Here is a 19,308-nt window from a genome sequence, read left to right as displayed (position 1 = left end):
TTTTCCCATGTTTGTATCATGCTAGGGAATCACAAAGTATACTTACACGTATTAAGCGAGACATTTGTTATACAATAGCTCACGACTTTCTTGCTTTGATTGTCTATTGACACTTATGAGTTTTCTTAATTACAGGCCCTTAGCAACAGGGGGGGGGGGGGGCAGGGGAGCAACAAATATTTTAAAATTTACATATAAAAAATGGAATTATCATGGAGTTGCCCCCCCCCCCCCCCTTTTTTTGGGAGTATGTAAAAAATTGATATGAAAATAAGGAATAGGATTTTGAAGATTTTGGGAAAGTTAACATTTTCCTCTTTTTTTTGTTAAATTTTTTTTAAAATTTTTGTTTGTTAAGATTTTTGGATGAGTCTGCCCCCCCCCCCCACTTTCAAAAACGATGCTACGTGCCTGAATAATAAACACGATACAATAGTCTTGAGATTATTGTATTTTAGAGAGTAATTGGAGAGGAAGGGCAAAACCAAAACGACTCCTACTTATCAATTGTCTTAATCAACATATAAGGGTAGGGAAGTATTTTTATTATATAACCAGAGTGTTATAAAGTTCAAAACATGGCAACTTAAATTTCCAGGTTTAATGAGATAATAGTGTAGTTAATGCCCATATGCATAAACGTAGCCCATTTTTCTACATGAAACAGGAAGTATTTGTTTATTGCGTCACAACATGTTATTGTCTTTATCAAAATGTATCCGTGGTGGTAAATATGCATTCTTAGTAATAACCTTTAACAAATACAACACTTTAAAAATATTACCGTAACTATTCGCTTCATGAAAGAACATGTTCTTCGTTTTGTGTATGGAACCTTAGACTAAATGACACCTGATGCAGTTGATTATAATTAAGAACAGTTTACAACGTTCCAAAGAGAAAGCAGATATTTTTTAGTAAACCATCATATAAATAAATTAAGTGGGAATGTCCTGCCATCATGTACACTTGAAGAACAAAATAAAAACCTTTCTCGATCTAGCTAATTTCTGCCCAAATCTGATTAGAACTTCTGTCGAATGAACAAAAGAAGAGAAGAATATCAATATGATATACTGAACAAAAAAACAAAGGTATAGCATAAATAATTTGTTGTCAATTTATTTAAAATCAAAGGTTCAGAACAGTGTTTGGTTATGATACCAAGGCACCAATATTTGACACTATTCTTTTGTAAAAAGTCACTTTTTAGAAACACACGGGCTTAAAACACTCTTCTGATCTACCCTTGGGTCAGAATGGAATTTCACAAGTCAGTACCGTGTGTGGCCACCACCTGCATTCAATACTGCGACACACCTTCTAGGCATAGAGGATACATATCGTTGAATTACATGCCCCGGGATATTATTCCATTCCTCCTCTAGTGCTGTTGCCAGTTGCAAGAAATTCTGAGGCTGGGGTCTGCGCATCCTTACTCTCCTACCTAACTCGTCCCAAACGTGTTCGATTGGCGAGAGATCCGGAGATTTTGAGGGCCAGACTAGTATGTCAACGTTGTTCTGGTTTAGGAATTATCTTGTTGCTCAAGCCATGTGAGCTGTTGCGTTGCCCTGTTGGAATGTTAGACCAGGGTCATTGGTGCGCAGATACGGCAGAACAACGGGGGCGAGAATTTCATCTCTATATCTCTGGGATGTTAAGGTACCGTTCACTACAACAGACACGGGTTCTTCCATCGACAAACTTCAAACTTATACGAGACTCGTCACTAAAGAGAACTTTGAACCAGTCTTGCACCCGAAAGCGCAAATAGTGCCGCGCCCAGTTCTGTCGGGAGGTCTTGTATCAATCTGTCAGCTCTGTTCCTTTGTACGGTTCACAGGCTTTCAAACCATAACGCTTCAGTCTGTTTCGTACCGTCTGAGAGCTAATCCTCATCCCTAAAGCATTTTGAGCTGAATCTACCGCCGTTTAAAATCTGTTTCTCGGATGAGACAACCGGATTTAACGGTATTCCCGAGGGGAAGTTACTCTAGGTCTTCCACTGCGGGGCCGGTCATCGGTAGATCCAGTGGTCTGGAAACGTCTCCAAAGAAGGCTGATCGTCTTCTGAGCATTCCGACTGTGGCTGCTACAGCGTTTTGGGACATGCCTGATTGGAGCATCCCAACGCAGCGTTCACGGTTTTCTTTAGACAATCGGCATTTCAAAAAATCGCATTTAATGAACTAAACTTTTGATTTTCTGTTTTGAAAGACAGCAAAGATTTTCTTTGCAAAGAACTGTGCTGATACACGTGGTCAAACTGTGTGTAGCACGGGCTTTTAACTATTGTACTCACCGTCAGTTAAAGGCCGTTACGGTTGAATAATCAGGATTGTTTCATCACAATAGAATGAAGTTTAACTCTGTTATATAGGACATTTATTGTCACAAATTTTGTTCGAACGAAAGTGAAACAAAATCGTACACTTACATATATACCTTTCTTTTTTTGTTCAGTATATTTTTTACATGTTGTTTTGTTATATGCCTAAATTATGCATATGACATAAACAACAATGCCTATTTTAATCGCATAGAACTGTGCAGCTACATACTTAAATTCAAATCTGACAAACATATGTTAGAAGGTCAATAACGTCCACTTTACTACCATTTGTTGAGAAAAAGGTTTATGCTTGCCTATTTAAGGTGCAATTTTGTCTTAATTTAGGGTACCACGTTCTTAAAATGGGTCTCAGTAGGCATGAAATTTATTTGTGTGTGTCTATGAAAGTGCATTGAAGTTACATTTTCATTGAAAAATATAGGTTTATTATTTTTCAGACAATAAATATTTTGACCCTACCTCACTTCTAAAACGAATTTACTTTTATTTATACTTAAAGAATTATAAACACCTTTGACTGGTATAGAGATGTCTTTGAAAATATAACGACAATGTGCCTCCATAGACCCAGGTATTCTAAGTATAGACTGGATTATTTTTTTTTTATTATTAACATTATTCACAAGAGTAAACAAATACACAAAAACTTCAAAAATTTCAATTATAAGCGTACAGACATCTTGTATAATTCCTTAATTTTTCATATTAATGATACAAATAATGTACAAGTTTTCATTGAGAAGACATTTAAAAGTATCTAACTTTTTGTCTTAAAATATGTATATTAATGCATGTTTATATATATATAAATATTTATACATAAAAATAATGTTTTTAATTTTGGTATATAATTGTTTATATAAGTTATGTATTTAGAGATACATGTACGTCGATAATCTATAGATATGCATAACTACGACTCACAATATTTGCGTCTAATATACATGTGCACACACACAAAAAAATTGTGTACACAAATATGAAAAAACTGGTACATAGTAAGCTATCATAGTAAAGGTAGAAATATATTAAGTAAATGTACATGTAATACCCTGGCTAACCCGGAGGACAAACACATCTTCCATCACATGGTCCCCGGGTGTAGCACATATACAAAAAAGGCAGACCCTAAGTGTCTAGGGTATACAATAGTAATCATAATATATTTATTAATGTTTTAAGTTTTGATGAATATTTCGATGATTTTAAGTACATTGTAATGTAATTCATATCTGTAATTAAGTAATTCTTTACATATTCGTTTAGACTTTGAGAGGTTTCATTTTTTTCTTCAAATCTACATAACATCTTAAATTTTTAAATTCTATAAGCAACATAAGATATAATATTATTCAAAAATTGTACCTTGAGGTTATTTTCATAATAGAAGCCTATGATTACATGTTTCTACATAATATCTAAATGCAAAGTCGTACACAGTTTTGACCATATTTCTTTGACATTGTCACATTTTTAAATAAGATGTTCAACGTTCTCTGTTGTGTCTTGACAATAATCACAACATCTGCTTGGTCTTAACTTACATTGATGTAAAAATAAATTGCAACTTAGTATATTATTAAATAATTTGAAATTAAATTCACATATGTTCTTATCATATATGTTTTTAATTTTATTAATGTATATTCTTTTCCAGTTTTCTTTTTGAACGTTAAACATGTTCTTATAATAAGATTTATAAATGGGTTCTTGGAACTTAGTAGTCAACACATTTTCATAAAAGAATTTACATTTTTTGTGTGTTATTGTATGCCATCCTAAATGAAATGTATAACTTTTCTCAACATTACTTTTTGTGTATTGACTACATGTCATATCAAAATTCACACAATGCTGTCTTATTACGTTTCGATTATTTTTGTTTTAAAAAGATCCCATGCCGACAGAAAAAAAGGTTCACTATTTTGAGAGAAAGTTTCAACTTTAATGTGCACGATTCAACCTTTTTCTTAACAAATGTTTGTAGAGAGGACACTATTATTATGACCCCCTTTTATATTTTTCGGATTATCAGATCTTTAAAATAATTCTCTAGCTGCACAGTTCTAGGGCTGTAATAAGTGATAAAATATGCTTTGTTCTCTTCGTCACGGTATCTTATTTGCATACAAAACATGTACATTATGTAAAACCCCATAGTCATTGCTTTTTTAACTTTTGACAACAGTTTTGGTCAGTGTTAAGCAGAAACAAGCCCGTTCAAGAAATGTTTACATTATGACCCTCAAATGTACAAGATGGCCGCACATCCCCCTTATAACTAGGATATTTTAGTACATGTTTCTTAAGATAGCATTGTGTTTTGAGACGGTTTTAGTTAACGTAAAATGACTCAAACATATGATGATTGATTGCCTTTTCATCAATTTAATACAAAAAAATGAACAAGTACAAACACCAAATATCCCCTGAATTAGCTTCTGAATAATCCTTTAAAATGTTTGTCATCTTAGGGAAGCCGAGTTTAATTCGAGTGCGCAAGATTCTGAACATCACGGATTTTTATTGAAACGTTGTTGTAAAGTTATTAAATTGTTTTGTTTTGTATTCTTTCTTTTAACTTTTGGATAAACTAATTTTGTCAATACCCCCCCCCCCCCCCTCCAAAAAAAAAAAATTACAGACAGCCCCCACTCCTCCCCAACTTTCAGATAACGTATAGGGTCACCAATTTTGAGATAGTTATTGTTACAATAAACAACTTTGTCTCTATAATGAATTACAAAATATTCATTGTTTTTAAATTATTTGAAATAGCATTTAAGAGTCCCTTGGCCCCGCTGAAAAAAGGGACAGTCCCATTTTTGATATCACACAAAAGTACTAGCATTTTTTGTTTTTCATACTCACCTAAAATTGTTATTGTATTAAGAGATACAAATGATTGAATATTTCAGGAACCAGACCTGTAGATGCTTAATGGGAACATACATTGGTGTTTTGCTTAGTGGGATCAATTAAAATAATCAATGCAGACAATTTCCCTTCTACAATGGTTGACAAAAAACCCCCTCATTTTGTAGATATATATATATATATATATATATATATATATATATATATATATATATATATATATATATATATATATATATATATATATATACTTTACGAGTCTCTTGGTTCTTAATTAAGGTGACCAGCCCCCTTTTCTTGATTTGAAAGTTTTTGAGATCAAATGTGCACAAAATGAGTCGTTAAAATTTACAAAATCAGCTATTAATCGGAACCGGAAGTGACGACGGCAAACGTTAAAAAAAAACTAAATTCAGATCACTTCTAATCATCTGTAAAAAATGGTTGAATTCGGATGGATAGATTTTGAGAAACAGCGTGCACAATATTTTTGAAAAAAATGATTATAATTAGATACAGAACGAAAACTATAAGGTCTTCCACTGGAAACAGATGATCTTAACCAAAAAAATGACATATAGGGCCGGTATTGGTTTCTATATTTACAAAAAAGCATATCAATTTCCGTTCCACTTCTTGATTTTTGGCCATACGCAGGAAACTCTTGGATTCCAGTTTTCATTATGTATAGTGATTGAAAAAAAGCTTCACAGTCGTTCTCCGAGCAGTATGAGAAACACCTTTTTTTGGAACTAGCAGACCTTGCTGTAGGAAAATGTCTGCACATGCTAAACTTGAAATGCTAGGCAAATCCTTTTACTCTTTGCGACAAATAATGCACTTCGTCTTAGTTTTTCCAACAGAAATTACAGAAAAATGTAGAACTCTTTTTACGAGGCGTTCGAACACTATAACCAATTCAAGTACATTTAACTGAACTATTTTCCATATTCTGTGTATGAGGAACCGTACCTGATGCCGGGAAGTGATGGGGAGGAAAAACGAAACTCTAATTGTTCCACCCCATTTTTGTCTAATCTATAAACTTTCCTACAAAAGCACAACCCTGTTAAAAAATAAAAATAAGGTGTTCATACAAACCGATAGTTAAAAAAAAGCAAAATATCATGCCAACAGGTGGAATCGAACCAGGATCCCCCCCCCCCCCCCGAAAAAAAAACCCCTTTAGATATGCAGTGAGAGCTGTGGAACTTAACAGGTGTAACACATATGTAAGAACCACTATAATACAAATAAGTTTTAAATATTTTTGTATTTTATTTTTGGCAAATCCGGTCTAAAAGCAGAGATGCTTCTAAAACAATCTTATCTTAATTCACCCTTTTGATCAAAACCTATCAAAATATTTTGCAAACATTTCAAATCTAATAAAATTATATGCGTCGTTTCATCAAAGAAAGTAGACATGGTTTCAAAAGTCAAGGTTGCTTTTCTAAAGGATACTCAAATAACCATTTATAACAATATAAAAGACCCAATAACAAATCCAAACCGTGATAATAAAATTAATCTTTAATTCTGTCTTGTTCTTGAAATTCCAATTACAAAATAAAATCATAATAAAATAGAAACCCTAATTTTTTTCATGTCATAGAACCTTTTCATAATGATTTTCATCTTCCTGTTTTGATTTGTGAATATGGTCGTAGTGATGATTAGCTTCTGGACTAACATTGTTTCTAGTTGTAGGTATTATTATATGGTACACTTTTTGTAGATTTGAATCGTTTGATGTAGTTTGCCCTGGCGTTAATTCCTCTAGATGAATTTTAAAGTTGTCATATCTGCTGTGTTCTTTCTGTAATTTTGCATGCACATTAGGTCTAAAATATAAAAAGGTATGAAAGTATAAAGACTAAAACAGTCAGATTTTTTCTGTTCAGAAGTAAAATAGAGGTACTGTGAGCAAGCTCACAATTGATACCCCCCGCTAAGAAAAAAAAATCATAACGCGTGTATTTTTGCTATTATAGAAAATATTGGATGAATCAGTGTATTTCCTGTCCATTTTCTATAAATAACAACTGCTCTATTTTTTAAAACTGTTAATGTTAATATGAGTAAACAAATCAATTTCTATCCTTTAATTCCATTTCATTTTAAGTTAACTGTTAATGCATGAGGACATTTGCATCTTTCGTTAACAACCATGACTCGAATCAAACGAAATCCACATGTCAAGCAGCCATTCAATATTTAAACATTTTGAATTATTGGTATACTGAGCCCGATTTTTTCTGAAATTATTTTTTCCACACATTTTTTTTTACAAAAAAAATTTCATCGGGGCAGGCCATTTTAAGAGAAACGGGGATGAGACTAAAAAAAATTATGTGGCCTCAGACAAGTAAGCTTTGGGTCAAATTTTAGCTTCTTATATTTCCATTTATACAAGACATGACACAGGAATTAAGCATTTTTGAAACAATGAACTTCCTCAATTGACCATGGGTTAAGGTCATGACACACGCCTAGGTTATAAGCAATCTTTATGTGAATAAAGAACTTCAAAATTTATCCATAAAAAAGATATGGACCGGACATGAATTTTGCTCTTTCTGCCAGTGACCTTGACCTTACCCAAATAACCTTGGGTCGAGGTCATGACACACCCTTTGGTCATAAGCAATATTTGAGTAAAGTAAGAACATTCAATGCTTCTCAATAAGGAAGATATGGACCGGATACGAATTTTATACTTTTTTTGCCAGTGACCTTGACCTTGCACAAACGACCTTGAATCAAGGTCATGACACACCCTTAGGTCATAAGCAATTTTTGTGTGAAGTAAGAACGTCCAATGTTTCTGCATAAGAAAGATATGGACTGGACACGATTGCACAGACAGACAGACAGACAAGCGGACGGACGGACAGACGGACAGACAGATGGAAAAGGTGATTCCTATATACCCCCAGGTCATGACACACCCTTAGGTCATAAGCAATGTGTGAAGTAAGAACTTCCAATATATCTCCTTAAGAAAGATATGGACCGGATACGAATTTTGCAATTTTTTCTGCTAGTGACCTTGACCTTGCCCGAATGACCTTGGGTCATGGTCATGACACATCCTTAGGTCATAAGCAATCTTTGTCTGAAGTAAGAACTTCCAATGTTTATCCATAAGAAAGATAGATACCAGACACGATTGCAAAGACAGTCGGACGGACAAGGTGATTCCTACATGTATATACCCCCCAAACTTCGTTTGCGTGGGGTATAATTATATGAATATGTTTAATAAAAAATCATGTCAAACTCAACCAGACGTAAAGTTAATTGTAAAGGTAAGAATAAAGACGTTAGAATGTAACGTGTCTTTAACCCACCTTCTAAGAATTTTTCTAAGGTATAAAAGTATGAAAATCACAACACTTGTACTGATAATGGTACCGGAGGCTCCGGCAATGATCACATAGGTATTTTCATGTCCGTGTTGTTTTTCAGCAACTTGGGTAAAAAATCGATTTAAAACATAAAGAGATCAAATTTATAAGCATTTGTAATTATTAAAGTACTACAAATGTTCAGAAATTAAAATACACTCTAATTTTAAAAATACAATCTGTTCATGAACATTTTACTATTTTGGCACTAGCTATAGGATACATGTATGTGACAGTTTTTGTGGTCCCCACTTTCAATTAAGTAACTTTTTGTAAATGATCTGAGTAAATTTTGCCTTTGATTCTAAATGCGCAAGTCGGACAAGTCATAAGGTTTAGTCTAATTTATAAAGCAGGCCCAAAAATCTAACAGGAAAATGATAAAAAAAAAATCATACTTCTTCGTAATTTCCTCTTGGCCAGTTGCCCTCTTGCAAGGGTTAACTGATTATATTATGCACTCTTTAACAAATAGTACAACTACTTTAAACTCTTCAAATTCTCTACACTCACCATACAAATAATTTAAGACTAACTAATAGACCATAACACAACGCCGCGTTATTTTATTTATCATATACATTTGAGTTACGTCATCTCCAACATTCTTGAACTTCCCATCACAATTTTTCTGTTATAAATTGAAAAGTATCTGGATCACCGAAAAACCAATTTTTAAAAATTCAAAATGGTCATGTATACTATCTGTTGAATTTTGTTCTTTTTCTACTTCAAGGAAAGCAGAATTTAAATAAAAAAACATCTTTGATTTTAATTTTTTTTACTCTCAAATATTTAAATACTTTCTTAATCCGTTGTCATAGAACGGTCTTGATTTTGCGCAACATATTGTTCTCGATCAGTTTTCCAACAATTGTGTCATTAAAAATTGTCATGTAAACAACTGACTGGTGAGGTCTATTGACAAGGACCATAGTTAAAATAATAAGAAAATTGAATCACATTGTTCTCAAATCGTAAGAAAAAAGCAAAGCTATATAAAATGGTTTTTTTATTTCATAAATTGATAATATATTATTCATTAAGAAATACATTTAATGACAGATTAAAGAATTTTTGGCATCAGTATAATTATATGTCATTAATTTACCTTTGAAAGCATGTGATAAATATAATTTTATCACTTTTATCATTACCACTTTTTTAAAAATTATTTTTACTACTTATTTCATTATTTCTTATTTCATTATTTTGTTTTTTATACCAACCGTTATCGCTGAGGCAAACAAATGGAAGCTGTTGTGTACAGTTAAGTTTACTGTAATTCAAATTGCCGCTATCTTCTTTTGGGCCATAACATTTATCTTCCCTTTCGGCTTGAAAACAAAATGCTTTGTAAAAATCATTTTTGCATGCCACATGTACATATTGCAATAATTCAACCAAAGAGATGGCACTGAATCTATTTTTCTACTTAAAGTTAGATATTTTGAGACTGAATCTCTTTCGGCTATTACGAGATTAAAATATGAATAAAGGAGATTTTTCTTATTTTTTCATACATCTACAAGCATAGAGAAATAGATTTTAGAGTCAGATAATGGTTTGCAAATCACGAGTTGAAAATTTATTGACACTTTACCTTCACAAGTTTTTTTTTAAATTTTAAAACCAGTTATTATTATTTAAATGTGATATACCATCAGCCCTTTTGATATCTAAAAGTATCCCATAAATCTTTAAAATCATTGTAAACAAAAAGGCTTAATTCTGTGTTGTTGTGAAACAGCTGAATGATATTTCTACCAAGTTCACATTTATGGTTCCTTACTGTATTTTGGAAATTTAGGAAATTCAGGGTACTTACAAATGTGACAATGACAAAAAGAATTTAAACGATAGGCACAAAAAACTCCGTAACATAAGTCTTTGCTTAGTTATTAAAAAAAGCGTTCGTGTTTATCAATGAAACAGAATTCGTAGTAAAAAAAATAAATGAAATAAAGGTTCATCAAAGTATTTTCGAAGTCTAAAGTTTATCTGATATGCATGTATTTCACTTTACTTTTATTGGGGTTGGTCATTTCATTTGTTTAAATTCGAACAAGGGCACCGCTAGGCGGAGCATCCCCTCGCAACATGAAACACTTTAGGGGGAAATATATTATTTTGGCATAAACCAACTTGTTTTGTGCAAAATCAAAGCATATATTATAGCATATAAAAGTATAGTAAATATGATACACGTATCTTAAAACCACTTTGACTTCATAATAACTCCTTTATCCCTAAGCTCTGGGGTGCATGTATATTTGTGGGGGAGGGGTTTTACATATACGTGGTTCCAGAGATCACCTTATTACTAATTAACGAAAACACATCACACATGTTTGCAAGTTTAGTAATTTAGCATTAACATACATTAAGCATTAAAAATCAGATGATTAGTAAACGCAAATTTATGTTTCAAAATAAATATAAAAAAACATAGCTAATATTTGCTTAACAAGATCTAGCTATCTGTAGTCTGTTCTCCGGAAAACTCGCATAAACATGTCGTATTTCGACCCAATTTTTTGGGTAGCGTTAAAATAGATCTATAGCAACTGATATAAGATGAATTTCTAATAATTGATGTTGACAATATCAATCAAAGTCTCTTCTGAATCTCGACCTTTTTCACTTCACTCTTATAATAATTCGGGAAATACGGCACGAATTACGACTTACTTGTTTTGATAAAAATGGGATGATATTAATCTTCTGTCTGCTTTAATGTTTCCCTTTGGACATTATTTAACTCACCATTACTTAAAAAGGTTTGTTTCGGTCTTTATCCAACAAAATATCAAGTTTTTGATTTGAAATGTTTACGTCCGCTACACTATCGGAAATGCCAAGTGTGCTGTCCTGAATATGGACTTTTTAAATATAACCCTTGCCTCGCCAGGTCCAAAAAACTCACAATAAACAGTTTACTTGTTTATTTAATGACGAGACATTAAAGGGTAAAAAACTGAAAAAACAAATAAAAACAACAATCACAATATGCTCGGTACAAAATAGATGAATAAATTTCACAATAAATTTTGCAATTACAGATTTAGATTTGACAACATTTTGCATTCGAATTTCCTCTTCACCATGATCACAACGAAAAAATAGTAAACATTAGAAAATTTCACTGAAACATTTCTGAATTTAAGCAGAGCATACATTCACACAATATTATGATAAACTTACTCCATGGGGCCACAAAATCAAGTTGCAATTGAGCAATAACATAGGACGACCGAGTCGTGAGCCACCAGGCTGACGTTGGCTAAACGTAAACAAAACATAAAACATGAAACTGTCCCGAAACGGCACAAAATGTTCCGGAAAGTGTCAGCACACTCCCCGCCTGACGCCAGTCACTACATAATCACTTCATAATAACAAAAGTCTAACGGTGTGGCACTAAAAGAACTACTTCTGTAACTGGTCGTACGTAATGGACAAGCTGTCCGCCTCTGCTTGTGCGAACTTCTATCTTGCGGACCTTGCTGTCGTCATCAGGAAATGTTCGATTGATAACACCCATACTCCAATCGTTGCGATGAGCTTCTTTCTCTCGAAGAAGAACAACATCATCAATCCGTAAATTGTCCTTAGAATCTGTCCACTTTCGTCGTTGCTGGAGAAGTTGGAGATACTCATTGTGCCAGCGCTTCCAAAACTGCTGAGCAAGGACTTGTACCTGTTTCCAGCTAGACACATACATGTCTCTTACATCAAGTTCATGAAACGGTGGAAGATCAGCTTCTGTCTTCTGAGTTAGCAGCATATTCGGGGTAAGTATTAATGGATTGCTAGGGTCAGTGGAAACAGGAACCAATGGTCGGTTGTTGAGTATTGCTGTAACCTCTGCCATCAACGTTACAAGGACATCATGGGTAAGTTGGCGCTTAGGTTGCTTCAGGAGAATGGCATCTAAAATTCGTCTAGCAAGTCCAATAACTCTTTCCCATACACCACCCATATGGGAAGAGTATGGAGTGTTAAATATCCAACAGCAACCATTTTTGCTCAAGAACTTCCTGAGGGGTTGGTCCTCTACATTCACAGCATCAATACCCAATGCATCCGTGCTTCCGACAAAGTTTGTGCCCCTATCAGACCTAAACTCTGCAACTTTTCCCCGAATAGATATGAATCGGCGAAGGGCATTGATAAAGGCCGAGGACGACATATCTTCCACCACTTCAATATGGGAAGCTCTGGAAGAGAGGCATGTGAACATTATAGCCCACCGCTTGCTATTTGCACTTCCTCCACGCGTCTTCCGGGTCACTATCTCCCAGTGACCGAACATGTCAACACCCACATAGGTAAATGGTGGAGACTGTCTAACTCGGACAGATGGCAGGTCTGCCATTTTCTGTTGTTCTAATCGTCCACGCAACTTGCGGCATGTAACGCAGTTAAAGATGACAGAGGACACTAGCTTCTTGCAACCGACAATCCAGTAACCCGCACTTCGTACTGCTCCTTCTGTATAGTGCCTTCCCTGATGATGTACCAAGTCATGATGATGGCTAATGAGGAGTCTACCTATGTGCGAACGAGGGATGATGCAGGGGTTCTTAAGGTTATGTTCTATGTCAGCAGCTTGCAGTCGTCCACCCACTCGCAGAATGGAATCATCATCTAGGTAAGGGTCGAGGTTGATAATAGAACTGTCCTTTGAAATGGTCCTTCCAGATTGAAGACATGATATTTCCTGATGAAAGGTCTCCTGCTGAATTGTCCGAACAATGAACACTTCTGCAAACCGACGGAAACTTGAGGAAAATCTATCACTCTCAACTCCATGCTTCTTCAATATTCTATATCTCAGTGCGCTCAAGGCATTGACCAATGAGTTCCATGTTGAAAATCTATCAAATCGTTCTACTCCAAATGGCTTCTTTGTAACAGTCTTTAAGCTTGAAAGTTGTGGTCTTACATTACTATCATTCTCAGCATCCACTAAAGGAAACACTTCATTGCAGTCTTGAGTCTTAAGGAGACTGTCAGGTCCCTTAATCCACTTACTTCCTTGGAGATCTCTTGCAGCAATTGATCTTGATCCAATATCTGCTGGATTCTTTTCTGACTGCACATAAGACCAATGATTGGCTGGAGCAACCTTAAGTATCTTCTGTACTCTGTTAGACACATAGGTATAAAACCTTCTTGAAGTATTGTAAAGGTAACCTAACACTATGCGACTGTCGGAGTAGAACTGAGTATGGTCCACTTTGTGGTCTAAGTTATCTGTCACAATGGTAGCAATTTCACTTGCAAGTACAGCTGCACAAAGTTCCAGTCGGGGAACTGTGTGTCCATGTGTAGGTGCCAACTTCGATTTTCCAAGCAAGAATCCAGTTTCTGCATGTTCCGTGTACAGTACTTTTAGATAGGCAACCGCAGAGATGGCCAACTCGGAAGCATCACAAAATACATGAACTTCTACTCTAGAAGAGTTTTGCAAACCTGAAGACGTGTAAGATCGAGGAACACTAATATGAGATAAATCTTGAAGTGAATCACACCAATTTCTCCATTCATTCTCAAACTCAGTAAGAGGATCATCCCAATCAGATGACAAATCCAAGGCCTTACGAAACAGCATTTTTCCTCTGAGTGTCACAGGACCGATGAATCCAAAGGGATCATAGAGACTGTTTAACGTGGACAGCATCCCACGTTTCGTGAAGGGTTTGGACTCCATAGTCACATCTACCTTAAAGGAATCCGCCTGTAAGTCCCAAGTAAGTCCTAGACTTTTCTGTAAGGGTGCCTCATCTAGTCTCAAGTCAATGCACTTCAAGTCCTTGGCTCTTACTTCTTCTTCAAATGCACTCATTACTTCTTGAGAATTGGAGGCTACTTTGTGTAATCTCAACTTCCCGCCTTCCATCAATGCCTTCTGAGTCTTCTTGATGAGCTCAACAGTTTGCTTCTCATGCGGCATTGACACCAACAAATCATCAACATAGAAGTTTCTCTGTACTATTTCTCTGATTTCAGGATCCGGATGGTCAGCAACAGATTGTCTCAAGCCATATGTCGCAACAGAAGGCGAGGGCGTGTTACCGAAAACATGCACCGTCATTCTATATTCGATAAGTCTATCCGATGGGTCATTGTTCCTGTACCATAGGAAGCGCAAGTAATTTTGATGTTCTCTGGACACACGGAAACAATAAAACATTTGTTCAATGTCCGCCATTAGTGCAGCTCTCTCCTTGCGAAAACGAAGAAGCACACCGAGTAGGTTATTGGTTAAGTCTGGTCCTGAGAGCAGCACCGAGTTCAACGAAATTCCCTCATACGAGGCAGAAGAGTCAAAGACCATTCTAATTTTGTTTGGCTTCTTTGGGTGGTAAATGGCAAATATTGGCAAATACCAACACTCATCGTCTGATTCTAAAGATGGGGCTACTTCGGCATGCCCTTTAGACAATATCCCTTCCATAAAGGTTAGGGCATGGTCCATTTTGGTAGGATTCTTCCTAAGATTGGTGTCGAGAGATCTGGCTCTCTTGATAGCTTGAGAATAATTGTTTGGAAGTCTGGGTCGTCCAGGCTTAAAAGGCAGGGGAGCCGTCCATTCCCCTAAAGAGTTGCGATGGAACTTACTTTCCATGATTCCTAGGAATATATTATCTTCCTGTGAAGGCCCTGGCTTATCATCATTTGGTGTTCTTTCAAATATGGAAGACATATCATCTTCGTCAACAGGAGGAGCCTTAACTGTGAGTGAGCTGTTACAAGGCAACAAGATAGAAGGTCTCCCATCATTATGAAGGTATACCTTGTTAACTGATATTGTCGCAGGTAAATGAGCCTTGTTCAAGCATGTCTCACCTATGATTGTCCAACCTAGACTCAACTTCTGAGCATATGGAGCATCATGGCTGATTCTCTGATCGAGAACATGATGTGCTATGATCAAATCCCGTCCAATAAGAAGCAGTATCTTTGCTTGAGGGTCTAGCTCCGGAATGTGACTAGCAATGTTTGCAAGATGTGGGAATCGTTTAGCTATATCAGGTGTTGCTATCTCATTACGATTATCCGGAACGGCGTCACACTCTATGACAGGCGGTAATTGATGAGTTGTACTGTCATCCAATGATGTAACTAAAAGGTTTTTGGCAACCCTGCTGGTCATGTTCCTGACACCAGAACATGTTTCTAATTTAAAGTTCTTTGTCTCAGTCTTGATTCCGAGCAAGTCAAACAATTCACTCTTTGCTAGGGAGCAATTACTTTGGTCGTCAATCAAGGCATATGTTCGCACAAAATTGTCTGGATTTTCTCTATCATACACCTTGACAAGAATTGTCTTGGAACATGATTTACCTCCAGGAATAACACCGCAAATCTGGGCGCACTTGTTGTTGACAGTTTTCTTGGTCTCTGAATTCTCCTTTTGCTCCCCGCCTTGAGGTCTGCCATAATCAATGTGTAATGCTGAAGGATGCGAGTTACTAGCACATACAGAACATGCCACTTTCTCATAACAGTTCTTAGAAAAATGTTCTGCTGAATTGCAACACTTGAAGCAAATTCCGTGTTTCACTAACACGTCTGTGCGTTCCTTCATGGGTTTTGTGCGAAAGGTTCTACACTTGTTTAAGGCATGAAAGTCATTAGGATGAATAGGGCATCTTTTAGATGGGTCTAAGCTTTCCTTTCTTCTCTCTCTACTGTCAACCTCTACATCTGTCTTTCGATTTATTACCGGTACCCTGCGTTGAATGTTTTCCTTATTTCTTTCCCGTACACAAAGTCCAGGGTCATTTCTTATCTGACTCATTTCAACGATGAATTCCACAAAAAACTTGAATGGAGGATGTGGTAGTCCACTGTGTCTCTTATAGGCTGCAGCTCTTGTAATCCACTTCTCTTGAAGGTTCATCGGTAACTTTTTCACAACAGGTAGGATTCCACTGGATGAGTCGAAGTACGACAAAAGAGTTGCATAGGTAGGATCCTCTTTAATTGCAGCAATTTCTGTTAGCAGATCCGCTAAGTCATAAAGCTTTTTGCCATCATTAATAGAAACCAATGGAAATCTGTCTAGTTTTGATTTCAAGGCTGCTTCTACAAGTTCTGGACTGCCATAACGTTCTTGTAGACGTTGCCATATCAAATCAACTGCCTTCTCAGGATCCTTTGGATTAGCTGTTCTCATTGTCATGGCAAATTTTTTAGACTCTGTCCCCAGCCACTTAATGAGAAGATCCAACTCTTCGCCAGGTGAAGCTCGTAGTTCTCGAAGAATTCCTTGGAAGCTGGTTTTCCAAGCTGTAAATGCTTCTGGTTGATCAGTGAAGGACATAAACCTTGAGGTAAGTAGATCCTTTTTAAGCAAAAATGAGGTAAAGTCAGCTACGTTAGGATTTGGTTGAGCTGTTTTCCTTGGCATCTGAGGTTCAGGGGATTTTACCTTAGGCCCATGCTCATAGGGAGTTGAAATGAACTTAGGTGGTGGTAACTGCGCAAAGGTTGCTGATGACTGACCCTCTAATGATGACAGGAAATGGGACATAATATCCTCCTTTGGCATTTGGGAATGATGCTCTTCCTTCAGTACTGTATGAAAATCTAATGGCTCTATATGGTCTCTTGCAGCTTTCATTTCTGCCTCTGCCACAGCGGTTTCCTTTTCCTGTTTAAGTAGACGCAAGTCCATTTCGAGCTGAGATTTTCTTTTTTCTAAGGTCAGTTCATGTTTTAAAAATTCTAGGCGAGTCCTTTGTTTCTCAACGTTTATTTCCTTTTTAAGAAGAATAGCTGATCGGCTCTGTGATGATGTTGACTTCTTGCTGCTGCGACTAGTATACGTGGATTCCGAAGCCATCCGTTGGGAAATATCATCTGCGGTCTGAAGAATGCGATCAGCAATAGCTGCCAGGAACCGATCCACAACACCCTTCCTCTTAGAAAATACTTCAAGGTGTCTTGATCTTTCCGCTGAACTTTCTGCAGTGTTTGTTCTGATCAGGAATTCCACCAAATTATCAGACGATGCCACAAATTCCTGACGGAGACATGAAACATCATCTTGATATCGCTGCATCACATGTGGTTCAATATCTGTGGCCTTTGAGTTAAATTCAAAAATTTCTGTTTCAATATCTTTCCATATGCGATCAAATGCAATTGTCAATTTTTGTACACAAGATTCGTATAAAGAATTTCCCTTCTCTGTTAAGGTTTTTTGACGACTAGGGTAGCGAGGAACATTTTCTTCCTGTTTGATAATTTCTTCCATTGGGTCACACATGGTTGATATTAAAAATGTGCACAATGTGTAATTCTAATCACAGAACTGTTTTTACAACATAAACATACATAGAACTGTTAATATCAGCAAAGTTCATGAGTCAAATTTGTTGAAAATGTACTTGAAATATCACTGAATTGTTACCACAATTGTGATATGCCCATGTAATCACAAAAAAAACCCTGCGTTTTATATATCTCAACAATGCACTATGCAAAAATTACACTACATGAAAAACCCGTTTCGTTTTATCAAATTGACTTACTGTAACATGATAAATGCCCAATAAAATCACATGCAAATGATGGGCAATAATAATGATGGTGCAATGATATCTGATTTAGATGTATGTTAAATGTACATACAATGTTCCTAAAAGTTTGCTAACAAAATGTTGACAATAAAAGTATGTCAAATATACACAAACATCACACATCTACTGTTAAATGTTGTACTTCAAGTCAATACAAAAAATCATAATGTGGGAAGCCTACAATGTTAATGTCTATAAGCAAAGAGGAAATAGCTGACTAATGGAGGGGTGCTGTTTTGATGATCACACTGCCCTGTAATTCTGCTCGGTGGACACAATGTGTCAAACATCAGGAATGGAACCGCAACTAGTTGTGGTGATGATGGATTTTTTACTGTGCTGTCCTGAATATGGACTTTTTAAATATAACCCTTGCCTCGCCAGGTCCAAAAAACTCACAATAAACAGTTTACTTGTTTATTTAATGACGAGACATTAAAGGGTAAAAAACTGAAAAAACAAATAAAAACAACAATCACAATATGCTCGGTACAAAATAGATGAATAAATTTCACAATAAATTTCGCAATTACAGATTTAGATTTGACAACATTTTGCATTCGAATTTCCTCTTCACCATGATCACAACGAAAAAATAGTAAACATTAGAAAATTTCACTGAAACATTTCTGAATTTAAGCAGAGCATACATTCACACAATATTATGATAAACTTACTCCATGGGGCCACAAAATCAAGTTGCAATTGAGCAATAACATAGGACGACCGAGTCGTGAGCCACCAGGCTGACGTTGGCTAAACGTAAACAAAACATAAAACATGAAACTGTCCCGAAACGGCACAAAATGTTCCGGAAAGTGTCAGCACACCAAGTGACACATGAAATTCCTGTTTAAAACGGTGATTTAAAGCAATATTTAAATAAATATTTAGCCAATTGACTTAAAAAAATTAGGGTTTGTGCTTTTACCATACTAAAGAAATGCACGAAGTTTGATAACCATTGGTGCAAGGGTTTTCTTTGAATCTTGCCCATAAGCTACATACATATTACACACACGCACACCAGCAATGCTATATCCCCTCGCGACAAGTTGCGGGAGGGGAT

The 19,308-nt window shown here is 35.8% G+C and overlaps 1 protein-coding gene across 2 annotated transcripts; it reads right to left on the bottom strand.

The window, feature by feature from the left end:
• Nucleotides 1-11,503: 11,503 nt before the first annotated feature.
• On the bottom strand, nt 11,504-19,064 carry LOC117687030 (uncharacterized). 2 transcript variants are annotated; one of them, XR_010714293.1, is made up of 3 exons: nt 18,917-19,064; nt 11,848-18,689; nt 11,504-11,620 (listed from the first exon to the last, which is right to left on the bottom strand). XR_010714293.1 is itself a non-coding variant. In XM_066085797.1 (2 exons), the coding sequence occupies exon 2, from the start codon at nt 17,924-17,926 to the stop codon at nt 12,050-12,052; it is 5,877 nt and encodes a 1,958-aa protein (XP_065941869.1). In that variant the 5' UTR covers nt 17,927-18,689; nt 18,917-19,064; the 3' UTR covers nt 11,671-12,049. The 2 variants fall into 2 exon arrangements, 1 of the variants encoding a protein (XP_065941869.1); XM_066085797.1 differs by lacking the exon at nt 11,504-11,620 and having other exon boundaries at nt 11,671-18,689.
• Between the last annotated feature and the right edge of the window lie 244 nt (nt 19,065-19,308).

Source organism: Magallana gigas, chromosome 5, assembly GCF_963853765.1.
Source record: "Magallana gigas chromosome 5, xbMagGiga1.1, whole genome shotgun sequence".
NCBI lineage: Eukaryota > Metazoa > Mollusca > Bivalvia > Ostreida > Ostreidae > Magallana > Magallana gigas.
Note: the sequence above shows the minus strand (reverse complement) of the source record. Positions and strands in the feature narration are given on the sequence as shown.